The sequence below is a fragment of the Anomaloglossus baeobatrachus genome, chromosome 4, assembly GCF_048569485.1.
Source record: "Anomaloglossus baeobatrachus isolate aAnoBae1 chromosome 4, aAnoBae1.hap1, whole genome shotgun sequence".
NCBI classification, from domain to species: domain Eukaryota; kingdom Metazoa; phylum Chordata; class Amphibia; order Anura; family Aromobatidae; genus Anomaloglossus; species Anomaloglossus baeobatrachus.
Window position 1 is genome coordinate 241802991 of NC_134356.1, and position 13550 is coordinate 241816540.

Here is a 13550-nt window from a genome sequence, read left to right on the forward strand (position 1 = left end):
CAGGAATACAGTCCGATATACACAGAGGCAGACAATGGAGACTGTAATCTCTCCATCTTCTCCACACCTGTGCCCCGATTCTCACATGAGAGAGAATCAGATCACCATGAATGACACTTGGATCACGCTCGCAGCAGAGTCTGAGCCGAGGGTCATCCTCATATGGCACCCGATTCTCCCGCATCTAATGCTATACGCAATGTGACCCTGGCCTTAGACCAAAATCCAAACAATAGTGGCGCGATAATACATACCTGATTGTATTTGGCATTAGCAATGTGCTTTGTTTCTAGTTTGCCATACTGAGGGGGTTTACAAGAAAACTGTACAAATGCAGAAAGCTGGTCAAAAATTGCTGGATACATTATCTGCATGTTTTCTGGACCTACACAAATGGCCTGAAAGGAAGGAGACACACAAATTAGTGAAAGTCTAGCTGATGGCACAACACAGGCTCTTATACATGCTGCTCAATTCTGCTTATGGCTCTTGCAGATCAATCGGAGCTCCTTCATGTCTGCAGGGCTACTATCGAGCTCTACTAGATGCCACTATAGAAAGAAGTCATCTGCATGATATTTTCTCTCATATTTACCAAACTGACCAGAGAATAGGATTCTCCAGGTCCGTACAAATATGCAGATTCCAAATATGTATTATTTTTTTATTTTATAAGTGGTGATTTATTGGATTACCGTATTTTTCGGACTATAAGACGCACCGGACTATAAGACGCACCCTGGTTTTAGAGGAGGAAAATGGGAAAATAAAACTTTAAGCAAAAAATGTGGTCATGACACACTGTTATGGGGCGAGGATCTGCTGCTGACACTGTTATGGGGGTAATGTCCCCAAATTCTCTACTAAGGTACCCCATCCTGGTAATGATCCTCCTGCCTTGTATATGATCCTGCTATAAACCCCCATCCAGCCTGTTCACATACCCCCCCATCCAGCCTGTTCACATACCCCCCCATCCAGCCTGTTCACATACCCCCCCCATCCAGCCTGTTCACATACCCCCCCCATCCAGCCTGTTCACATACCCCCCCCATCCAGCCTGTTCACATACCCCCCCCATCCAGCCTGTTCACATACCCCCCCCATCCAGCCTATTCACATACCCCCCCATCCAGCCTGTTCACATACCCCCCCATCCAGCCTGTTCACATACCCCCCCATCCAGCCTGTTCACATACCCCCCCATCCAGCCTGTTCACATACCCCCCCATCCAGCCTGTTCACATACCCCCCCATCCAGCCTGTTCACATACCCCCCCCATCCAGCCTGTTCACATACCCCCCCATCCAGCCTGTTCACATACCCCCCCATCCAGCCTGTTCACATACCCCCCCCATCCAGCCTGTTCACATACCCCCCCCCATCCAGCCTGTTCACATACCCCCCCCATCCAGCCTGTTCACATACCCCCCCCCCTCCAGCCTGTTCACATACCCCCCCCCTCCAGCCTGTTCACATACCCCCCCCATCCAGCCTGTTCACATACCCCCCCCTCCAGCCTGTTCACATACCCCCCCATCCAGCCTGTTCACATACCCCCCCCATCCAGCCTGTTCACATACCCCCCCATCCAGCCTGTTCACATACCCCCCCCATCCAGCCTGTTCACATACCCCCCCCATCCAGCCTGTTCACATACCCCCCCCATCCAGCCTGTTCACATACCCCCCCCCATCCAGCCTGTTCACATACCCCCCCCATCCAGCCTGTTCACATACCCCCCCATCCAGCCTGTTCACATAACCCCCCCATCCAGCCTGTTCACATACCCCCCCCATCCAGCCTGTTCACATACCCCCCCCATCCAGCCTGTTCACATACCCCCCCATCCAGCCTGTTCACATACCCCCCCCATCCAGCCTGTTCACATACCCCCCCCATCCAGCCTGTTCACATACCCCCCCATCCAGCCTGTTCACATACCCCCCCCATCCAGCCTGTTCACATACCCCCCCATCCAGCCTGTTCACATACCCCCCCATCCAGCCTGTTCACATACCCCCCCCATCCAGCCTGTTCACATACCCCCCCCCATCCAGCCTGTTCACATACCCCCCCCCCCATCCAGCCTGTTCACATACCCCCCCATCCAGCCTGTTCACATACCCCCCCATCCCTCCTGCTCATATACTCCCATCCTGCTATATGCCCCCATCGTGCTCATATACCATCCTGGTATATGGCCTGTATCCTATAGCACAGAGAAAAAAATAAACGTTTATACTCACCTTTTCCTCACTCCCTGCAGCACCGATCACATCTTCCTCTCTGGCACGCTGATCTGTGTGTGTGGAGCCGTTCCCCTGCTGCATCGCGATGTCTTCCTGTCTGTGCCGATCAGCTGACCGGCTCAGCACAGATCAGCTGACCGGCTCAGCACAGATCAGCTGACCGGCTCAGCACAGATCAGCTGACCGGCTCAGCACAGATCAGCTGACCGGCTCAGCACAGATCAGCTGACCGGCTCAGCACAGATCAGCTGACCGGCTCAGCACAGATCAGCTGACCGGCTCAGCACAGATCAGCTGACCGGCTCAGCACAGATCAGCTGACCGGCTCAGCACAGATCAGCTGACCGGCTCAGCACAGATCAGCTGACCGGCTCGGCACAGATCAGCTGACCGGCACAGATCAGCTGACCGGCACAGATCAGCTGACCGGCACAGATCAGCTGACCGGCACAGACAGGAAGACATCGCGTGCAGCAGGGGGGCGGCTCCACACACGGGGACGGGTGAGTGCACTGATTCACTGCACCCCGCGCTGGTAATGACGCGCGGGGGGCAGTGAATACAGCCGCACATGATCACTCCAGGCTGTAATTGCCAGGGGTGATCATGCGGACCGGCTCTTTACTATGCGCGCGTCCCCGCTCGTCCTCCCGCCCACCTGTCAGTGCCGGCTTCAGCGCTGAGAGATGGGCGGGAGGATGGGCGTGCATATGTAATGAGCGGGCCCACATGGTCACGGCAGGCGCTGCTGCTGCCTGCTCGTGCCCCCGATGACCCGCAGCACCCTCATTCCCAGCCGCAGCCCTATAGTCAGACCATAAGACGCACCCCCAACTTTCCCCCAACATTTGGGGGAAAAAAAGTGCGTCTTATGGTCCGAAAAATACGGTAATTTATTTTATATTTGATCGATTCTTACATATTTTTAAAAACGTTTTCACTTTCTACTGTATTTGTTAGTCCCCTTAGGGAACTTGCAGACATCAGCAGCTATTTATAGTGAAAATCACGGTTTCCTATGATTGCCAGCTAAGTGCTGGCTTTCACAAGAGAACACTCATGACAGGCACAGGGGGTCTTCAGCAGACCCTCAACTGTCATAGCAAATCATTGGCACCCCGCGAACACATCATTAAATGCCACTGTCAGAGAAAGTTAGCGGCTCAGCTCCATCCACGGCTGTTAAGATGCAGATGATGGCTGAATAAATCAGCCATCATGTGCCAGGAAAGATGATGGGCTGGGGTGCAAGTCAGGGACATGACATAGGACTTAAATGTCACATGTCCTGAAAGGAATAGAAGGAAAGAACAGACTACAAAAATAGAAAGTTAAAAAGTCCTCTTTTCCAACCTATGCATAGAAGAAGGGAATTTTGTTTACTTACCGTAAATTCCTTTTCTTCTAGCTCCTATTGGGAGACCAAGACAATTGGGTGTATAGCTTCTGCCTCCGGAGGCCTCACAAAGTATTACACTTTAAAAAGTGTAACCCCTCCCCTCTGCCTATACACCCTCCCGTGGATCACGGGCTCCTCAGTTTTGGTGCAAAAGCAGGAAGGAGAAAACTTATAAATTGGTCTAGGGTAAATGCAATCCGAAGGATGTTCGGAGAACTGCAAACCATGAACCAAAAGAACAATTCAACATGAACAACATGTGTACACAAAAAAACAACCAGCCCGAAGGGTACAGGGGCGGGTGCTGGGTCTCCCAATAGGAGCTAGAAGAAAAGGAATTTACGGTAAGTAAACAAAATTCCCTTCTTCTTTGTCGCTCCATTGGGAGACCCAGACAATTGGGATGTCCAAGAGCAGTCCCTGGGTGGGTAAAAGAATACCTCAATAAAAAGAGCCGAAAAAACGGCCCCCTCTTACAGGTGGGCAACCGCCGCCTGAAGGACTCGCCTACCTAGACTGGAGTCTGCCGAAGCATAGGTATGCACTTGATAGTGTTTCGTGAAAGTGTGCAGACTAGACCACGTAGCTGCCTGACACACCTGCTGAGCCGTAGCCCGATGCCGCAATGCCCAGGACGCACCCACGGCTCTGGTAGAATGGGCTTTCAGCCCTGAAGGAAGCGGAAGCCCAGAAGAACGGTAGGCTTCGAGAATCGGTTCCTTGATCCACCGAGCAAAGGTTGACTTGGAAGCCTGCGAGCCCTTACGCTGGCCAGCGACAAGGACAAAGAGCGCATCTGAACGACGCAGGGGCGCCGTGCGAGACACGTAGAGTCGGAGTGCTCTCACAAGATCCAAAGAGTGCAAATCCTTTTCACACTGGTGAATTGGATTAGGGCAAAATGAAGGCAAGGAGATATCCTGATTGAGATGAAAAGGGGATACCACCTTAGGGAGAAATTCCGGGACCGGACGCAGAACCACCTTATCCTGGTGAAACACCAGGAAGGGGGCTTTGCATGACTGCGCTGCTAGCTCAGACACTCTCCGAAGTGATGTGACTGCCACTAGGAAGGCCACCTTCTGCGAAAGACGTGATAGAGAGACATCCCGCAGCGGCTCGAAAGGTGGTTTCTGAAGAGCCGTTAGCACCCTGTTAAGATCCCAGGGTTCCAGCGGACGCTTGTAAGGTGGGACTATGTGGCAAACTCCCTGCAGGAACGTGCGGACCTGCGGAAGCCTGGCTAGGCGCTTTTGAAAAAAACACGGAGAGCACCGATACTTGGCCCTTGAGAGAGCCAAGTGACAAACCCTTGTCCATTCCGGATTGAAGGAATGAAAGAAAAGTGGGTAAGGCAAACGGCCATGGAGTAAAACCGTTATTAGCGCACCAGGATAGGAAGATTTGCCAAGACCTATAATAGATCTTGGCAGACGTAGGCTTCCTGGCCTGTCTCATGGTGGCAATGACATCCTGAGATAACCCTGAAGACGCTAGGAGCCAGGACTCAATGGCCACACAGTCAGGTTGAGGGCCACAGAATTCAGATGGAAAAACGGGCCTTGTGACAGCAAGTCTGGGTGGTCTGGAAGCGCCCACGGTTGACCCACCGTGAGGATGCCACAGATCCGGGTACCACGATCGCCTCGGCCAGTCTGGAGCGACGAGAATGGCGCGACGGCAGTCGGACCTGATCTTGCGTAACACTCTGGGCAGCATCGCCAGAGGAGGAAACACATAAGGCAGTCGAAACTGCGACCAATCCTGAACTAACGCGTCCGCCACCAGAGCTCTGTGATCCCGAGACCGTGCCATGAATGCCGGGACTTTGTTGTTGTGCCGTGACGCCATGAGATCGACGTCCGGCGTTCCCCAGCGGCGACAGATCTCTCGAAACACGTCTGGGTGCAGAGACCATTCCCCCGCGTCCATGCCCTGACGACTGAGAAAATCTGCTTCCCAGTTTTCTACGCCCGGGATGTGAACTGCGGAGATGGTGGAAGCTGTGGCTTCCACCCACTGCAGAATCCGTCGGACTTCCTGGAAGGCTTGACGACTGCAAGTGCCGCCTTGGTGGTTGATGTATGCGACGGCAGTGGCGTTGTCCGACTGGATACGGATCTGCCTGCCCTCCAGCCACCGATGAAAAGCCATTTGGGCTAGATACACTGCCCTTATTTCCAGAATATTGATCTGAAGGGATGACTCTATTGGAGTCCAGGTTCCCTGAGCCCTGTGGTGGAGAAAAACCGCTCCACACCCTGACAGGCTCGCGTCCGTGGTGACTACAGCCCAGGTTGGGGGTAGGAAGGATTTTCCCTGCGACAGATAGTTGGGAAGGAGCCACCACTGAAGTGACGTCTTGGTTGCAAGGGAAAGAGAGACGTTCCTGTCGAGGGAAGCCGAACTCCTGTCCCATTACGGAGAATGTCCCATTGGAGTGGCCGAAGATGGAATTGCGCGAACGGGACTGCCTCTATAGCTGCCACCATCTTCCCCAGGAAGTGCATGAGGCGCCTTAAGGGGTGTGACTGACTCCGAAGAAGGGATTGCACCCCTGCCTGCAGAGAAAGCGGTTTGTCTCTCGGAAGCTTGACTAACGCTTGCTGGGTATGAAACTCCATCCCAAGGTACGTCAGTGATTGGGTCGGTGTCAACTTGGATTTCTGGAAGTTGATGATCCACCCGAACCGCTGGAGAGTCGCCAGAGCGACAGATAGACTTTGTTGACACGCCACCCGAGACGGGGCCCTGACTAGGAGATCGTCCAAGTAGGGAATCACCGAGTGGCCCTGAGAATGCAGGACTGCCACAACGGATGCCATGACTTTGGTGAAAACCCGTGGTGCTGTCGCCAAGCCGAAAGGCAATGCCACGAACTGGAGGTGTTCGTCCCCGATGGCGAAACGCAGGAAACGTTGATGCTCGGGTGCGATCGGTACATGGAGATAAGCATCCTTGATGTCGATCGATGCTAGGAAGTCTCCTTGTGACATTGAGGCGATGACCGAGCGGAGAGATTCCATCCGGAACCGTCTGGTTCTCACATGTCTGTTGAGCAGCTTGAGGTCCAGAACAGGACGGAATGACCCGTCCTTTTTTGGCACCATGAACAAGTTGGAGTAAAATCCGCGACCACGTTCCTGAAGGGGAACGGGGATAACAACTCCTTCCATCTTTAGAGCGGCTACTGCCTGAAAAAGTGCGTCAGCCTGAGCAGGGGGCGGAGAGGTTCTGAAGAAGCGAGCCGCAGGACGGAGAGCTGAACTCTATCCTGTAACCATGAGACAGAATGTCTCTCACCCATCGGTCTTGAACATGTGGCCACCAGGCGTCTCCAAAGCGGGAGAGCCTGCCACCGACCGAGGATGCGGTCAGGGGAGGCCGAGAGTCATGAGGAAGCCGTCTTGGAGGCAGTGCCTCCTGCGGCCTTTTGTGGGCGAGACTTGGATCGCCATGCATAGGAGTTCCTCTGGCCTTTCTCCGGCCTGTTGGACGAAGAGGATTGGGACTTGGCGGAGGGACGAAAGGACCGAAATCTCGATTGAACCTTTCTCTGTTGAGGTCTCTTAGGTTTGGCCTGGGGTAAGGAGGAATCCTTTCCTTTGGATTCCTTAATAATCTCATCCAATCGTTCGCCAAACAATCGGTCGCCAGAAAACGGCAAACCGGTTAAGAACCTCTTGGAAGCCGAATTGCCTTCCATTCGCGCAGCCACATGGCCCTGCGGACTGCCACAGAGTTAGCGGATGCTACAGCTGTACGGCTAGCAGAGTCCAGGACGGCGTTCATGGCGTAGGATGAAAAGGCTGACGCCTGAGAGGTCAAAGACGCAACTTGCGGAGCAGAATTACGTGTGACAGCATTAATCTCAGTCAGACAAGCCGAGATAGCTTGGAGTGCCCACACGGCTGCAAAGGCCGGGGCAAAAGACGCGCCCGTGGCCTCATATATGGACTTCACCAGGAGCTCAATCTGTCTGTCAGTGGCATCTTTTAGCGATGAGCCATCTGCAACCGACACCACGGATCTAGCCGCCAATCTTGAGACTGGAGGATCCACCTTGGGACAGTGAGCCCAACCCTTAACGACTTCAGATGGGAAGGGGTAACGCGTGTCAGTGAGGCGCTTAGTAAAGCGCTTGTCCGGGACCGCTCTGGGCTTCTGGACAGCGTCCCTGAAGTTAGAGTGATCAAAAAACGTATTGCGTGTACGTTTGGGGAACCGAAACTGGTGTTTCTCCTGCTGAGACGCCGACTCCGCTACAGGAGGAGGCGGGGGAGAAAGATCTAACACCTGGTTGATGGACGAGATAAGATCATTTACTAAGGCGTCCCCCTCAGGTGTATCAAGGTTAAGGGCGACGTCAGGGTCAGAGCCCTGAGCTGCGACATCCGCCTCGTCCTCCAGAGAGTCCTCAAGCTGGGATCCCGAGCAGCGAGAGGAAGTCGGGGAAGAGTCCCAGCGAGACTGCTTAGCCGGTCGGGGGCTGCGGTCCGGGCAGGAGTCCTCCGCCTGAGACCGAGGGGCCAACCTATGAGCGCGCTGTGGCGCGGACCGAGAGGGGCCTGGAGGCGACGAGCCAACAGGGGCCGGGGCCTGTGAAGGGTCCGGTCTGGACTGCAAAGCCTCTAGCAGCTTAGAAGACCATTTGTCCATAGACTGTGCAATGGATTGAGAAAGTGACTCAGAGTTTCTCAGCAAAAGAGGCGAACTCTGTCCCTGCAGCCTGGTCAGGGGGAGCAGGGGGGTCTACATGAGCCGAGGGGCCCACCAGTGTCCGAGGCTCCGGCTGAGCAAGCGAAACAGGGGTCGAGCATTGCTCACAGTGAGGGTAGGTGGAACCCGCAGGTAACATAGCCCCACAAGAGGTACAGGCCGCAAAAAAACCCTGTGCCTTAGCAGCTTTGCTCCTTGTGGACGACATGCTGTTGTCTCCTAGGAGAGTGATCACTGAGGGTATATGGGAAAGGGGTATACAGCCCACCGAACAGATAGATATAGATATATACGTATCTAATCCGGCACCCTAGGGGGACCAGCACCGGGTGACCGGTGTGGCTTACCGACCGCTAACGAGCGGAGTGTGTCCTCCAGATTCCCTGCCTTGGATCCCCCGGAGCTGCAGAGCTGTTCACTGAGAATCCTCCACCGGCAGAATGCCAAAAAATGGCTGCCGGAGCTCTCAGGGGAGGAGTGGAGCCGTGGGCGGCGCCAGCAAAAGTGCGGGAATCTGGGGTCCCCACAGTGATTAGTGAGAGGGGAGGAAACATGCAGGATGCTCCAGCCCTCACATCCGACGTCAGGTCGGTATTCCATCCCTTACCCCTGACAGGCAGGCCCGGGGGCGGGATTTTTGCGACTAGGCCGCGATGAAGCCGGGGACTAAATTTGAGACCGCGCCCGACAAGCAGGCACGGTCGGCGCGGAAGTCCACCAGCCTCCTGAATTCAGCAGCCGCCGCGGCTTCCGGGAAGAAGGTGCGCTCCCTGCATCCCTATGGGGACACAGAGTACCTTTGAGTTGCAGGGCCCGGTCCCTGAGGTTAAAGAGGCTCCGGTCCGGCAGGTTCCCACAGGGGCTGCGGATGGAGCACGGTCCCAGTAAATGGATGACCGCTTAGGATCACACTTCTCCCAGAGCCGCTTAAGGGATGGTGAAGGAGACGGCATGTGGCTCCAGCCTCTGTACCCGCAATGGGTACTTCAACCTTAACAACACCGCCGACGTAGTGGGGTGAGAAGGGAACATGCCGGGGGCCCTCTTTTCTTCCAACCGACATAACTAAGTTGAGAATGCATGAGTGGATGTGTGCCTCCTTCCACACAAAGCATAAAACTGAGGAGCCCGTGATCCACGGGAGGGTGTATAGGCAGAGGGGGGGGGGGTTACACTTTTTAAAAGTGTAATACTTTGTGTGGCCTCCGGAGGCAGAAGCTATACACCCAATTGTCTGGGTCTCCCAATGGAGCGACAAAGAAATTACATTTTTAAATATTATTGATTAGAAAATTCTCAATAGTTTGTATAATAAAGTTCCTATGCAGATCTATGCATAACCATGGTAACAGACTACAAACAAAAGTGGTGTAGTCAGATTCTGCAGACACACATCCTTCCATCTGTCGCCTTCTTCTTGCTAATCTAAATGTATGTAAGAAGTAGGGGATAGATGGAACTGCCTGTGACTAATGTTTTAGGCTATAGATGGCAACCAAGCACAATGATACTCTGCTACCTCGAAGACAAATTAAATTATTTAGACGGGCTCATAATTTAACCAAAGTGTGTACTAATATTTAAATGAATGAAATACGAATATAACATATTGCGTAAAGCAAGTAATTTTTTTTAATTAGCAATATAGTTTATAAAAGATTTTAGTTTATATTTTTTTTTCTGCTTTCTGCATTGGATAGCTTGTTGCCATGTAAGAAAGAAAAAGCCAAAAATGTGAAAGTGAAGATGAGACTGACAGTCACCTTTTGTAGGACATCCAAAGCTGTAAGCACAGATTCCTGCAGGCTTGTCAACACTGCTTCAGTATAAGAGGGGAGGATGAAAGGAGAGGCATCCGAGCTTATAGGCACTGACACAGCCCCATGTAATATAAGCCCAAGCTTTTGTAGGTCATCCATGTTAAAAGCAGTTTTGATGTGCTGATAAAGAGCTGGGAAAATCTGAATTAAAGCTGTGAGGAATGGCTGACTTGGAATAAAAGTCAGTTTGTCACATGTTGTTGGAGGCTTTGTACTTTCTGAACCAATCCTATACCAGGTGTTCCAGGCAGCCCACCACAGAGCCGAGTCTTCAATCTCATCCATGGCGATGGGCTGCTCAGAACTACTGTATCTGTTAAGTCTCTCTCCAGCAGAGTCCGCTCTCATCAGTGGTCTACCTGGACCAGCAGCTGTGACCGGTCCAATGAGAGCAGGTACTGTAACTGAGATACCAGGCAGTGCCTCTGGCCTATCCAATTCTCGGGTTGGGCTAACAATCTGCAAAATTTCCTGTAAACTTTTGAGAGCGGCTAAAGAGACTTCATTGTTCTTACTGAGCGCTGCGGACTGAATGTGATCCAGGAGAACATCCCAGGCATTCGAAAAGTCACCTACATTAAAAAACAATGAAGATAAAAGGAATAATCAATAGATTAATTTCAGAAATAAATCATGATACAAAGTGTTTTCCTTCAATGATATATAAAAAAATTCAAAAATTACAAAATATATATTACACACATGATGAAAAAAGAACCATCACCAGTCTCACCAAAGTGAAATGAGTCCATTAAGATGACGTGTCAATGCTCCATTTCAGGCAAGTTCTGTAGAGACGCAGCATTGGGACATGCCATCCACACCTGTTATGGTGTTTTTGGGACCTTCCCTTTCTCAAATCACAAAAATGGCACTCATGTGACCACATCTTCCTCCCGGCACTTCCTCAGTAAAGTGCTGGGAAAGCGTGACCACGTCTTCCTCCCGGCACTTCTTGTTGGTTAAGTGCAGGGAAAGGAGGCACTCACGTGATCATGCTGACAAGGGCTCCTGGTACTAATAAAGTGCTGGGATAAGAAACAGCCCCACCATCACAGTGTAGGAGCAGGTGGAAGAGTGCCGAGTGTCGCGGGAGCAGCGGACTGAGGACGGCAGACCTAATATGGGGAAGTATTTCTGTCAGCGCGGTCACATAGGAAAAGTCTCTCGCCATTAAGTTGGCACAATTCATTTTGATCAAAACTGTGGAAGTCTACTTTTTCCTCCCATGATGTTGCCTTTTTAAGACTGAACAGCGTGTTCGTGGGTTGAAAGTAAATGATCACAGAGCAGACCAAATTAAACACCCTATTGAATAACAATATTTGCATATTTGGAGCCAGTAATTTCAGTGCCCTGTATCACCACAATGGAGGTCAATTTGTGAAAGGTCCTTTAAGTGCCATTCCATCCAAACATCTAGTGCAGTGAGGAGGCTTGAAAAAAAAAAAAAAAAAGGCACCCCGTGTGGTCAACGCCTGCTGTATACTACATTTGTACATCAATGTCCCTTTGCATTAGACAATTGTACTTATTTTTGTAAGAGAAGAGAATATCTGAATGGGGTTAGGGTAGGGAACCCTCTATCTTGGTGCACTGACTCATTGTGAGTTCTGTGGAAAAGCTCTGTCATTACACCGGTAGCTCTAGGTGTCACTATGGTAAGGGAGCTTGACCTAAATGTGGCTACTGACCTGCTCTCACACCTGAAAATGGCTCTAAAGGTCAGAAAGGTAGGGGACCTCTGGTCTAGACACTAGTTATACTAGTTATATGGAGAAGGATTGCCTGCTAACAATCACTGATGTAATGGTATCGTACAGCGACAAAAACAGCGACATCTAAACAGGACTTATGAAAATCTGTGGCAGGGGAATACAAAGTCATCTGCTAATGCCAAGACTCAATTCCCACATATCGCCAACACAAAGAAAATTAAATATGAGAGTTCTCATTTCAATCATGCCAGGTCTTCCAAGAAAAGGCACTCGTTGTAGCCCGCCTCGGCTTTAACTAATTGATACCCAAGAAGTGACTTCCCCCTCGATTAATGCATAATATCCAACCAAAGTATTACTCAACACATTACAAAGTTTGATCATACCTAACGGCTGTAAGAGGTATCGTCTGGTGTTGAATATTCGGGCTACACCCGCTAGAGTTAGTACCCAGGTTTCTGCCCACTGTTTCTCTGCTGTATCCCTGGAATGGTGTATGAGGATGTTCCCACCTCCAGATTCAATCTTCTCCTTATCAGCAGTGGTAGAAGACTCTCGAACTTGATCTAAAAGATGGAACAGAACCTAGAGAAGAAAAGTAAAGAAGTCAGAGAAAGGTGCGTTTCATAACCCGTCATGAAGGTACAATAGTATAATAAGGAATAAAATAACCTATGTAATGCAAAATATTATATATTCATATTCATTCAGCTTTTGCTAGCAAACGCCTTGATTTTATTGAGATGGAGACTGATGGGAAAACATTGCTACTGCTCAAGGTAAATATCATCATCGAGAAGCTATGACACTTGCTAAGAAGTCAGAAAAATTGACCACACCCCAGCATAAATGCTGCACACACACATGTGGACATAAAAAGCACAAAAACCCTTTGGTGAACCCCTGCCCATACCTTCCAAATGACAGTGTGCCATGTTTGATGCTGCAGTAACGTTCCATGAGCCCCGATTGTAGAAAATAATGTCTGGCCAGCACTCTTTCTGACAGCAGGACGCGTGTCTACACAAAGTTCTCCCAATTTGGCATAAAGACACAGCCATAGGCAATCAAATGGGGGAGCAGGGTGGAAGGGGCGATTTAAAGTCACTCCTTTTTCTTTTGCTTGCACCTGAAGCAAATCCTCCTCTCGGTTTAATTCCTTTTCTATAGTTTCTCCTCGTTGAAAGAAGTAATCTGAGATATTCCACTGCAAACCAAAATGATGGTATGTTAAACACTGCACAGTTTTCATTTCTCTATGTGAGGCTTTGATTTTTGTGAGTGTTGTTATGACCCTGTCATGTAGTTTTTTCGATAACAAACACGTATTTATTTAAAAGAACAAAACACTTTATATGCTTAAGTGAATGCAGTACATACATTAGGTCTCAGTCGTAGGGGTGACTCTTTTGCTTGGTTCAGTCACTATCACTCAAGTTCAGTCACATTCTTTTTTTTAACTTAGTCACGCCCCTCTATCATTGTAATTGATTGCAATCACCACAGGTCCTTCATCACTAGTTCTCCAATGCTGAGCAAATCCTGATGCCAGCAAAGTCAATGACAATTCTGACGTTTTGTGCACATGTTGCTTTATTTCCCTTGCAGATTTGGTGCAGAAATAATTCTGCAACATATCAA

General features: G+C 50.7%; 1 protein-coding gene across 2 annotated transcripts in view; it reads right to left on the bottom strand.

Annotated features, from left to right (window-relative positions):
• The window catches only part of MON2 (MON2 regulator of endosome-to-Golgi trafficking), a 196470-nt gene that overhangs the window by 59603 nt on the left and 123317 nt on the right, over positions 1–13550 (bottom strand). For both annotated transcript variants that reach the window (XM_075344755.1, XM_075344754.1), the window contains exons 24-27: positions 12823–13116; positions 12296–12494; positions 10135–10763; positions 255–398 (exon numbers count right to left, since the gene is read on the bottom strand). In XM_075344755.1, the coding sequence (XP_075200870.1) occupies positions 255–398; positions 10135–10763; positions 12296–12494; positions 12823–13116 (1266 nt within the window). The remainder of the gene's footprint in view (positions 1–254; positions 399–10134; positions 10764–12295; positions 12495–12822; positions 13117–13550) is intronic.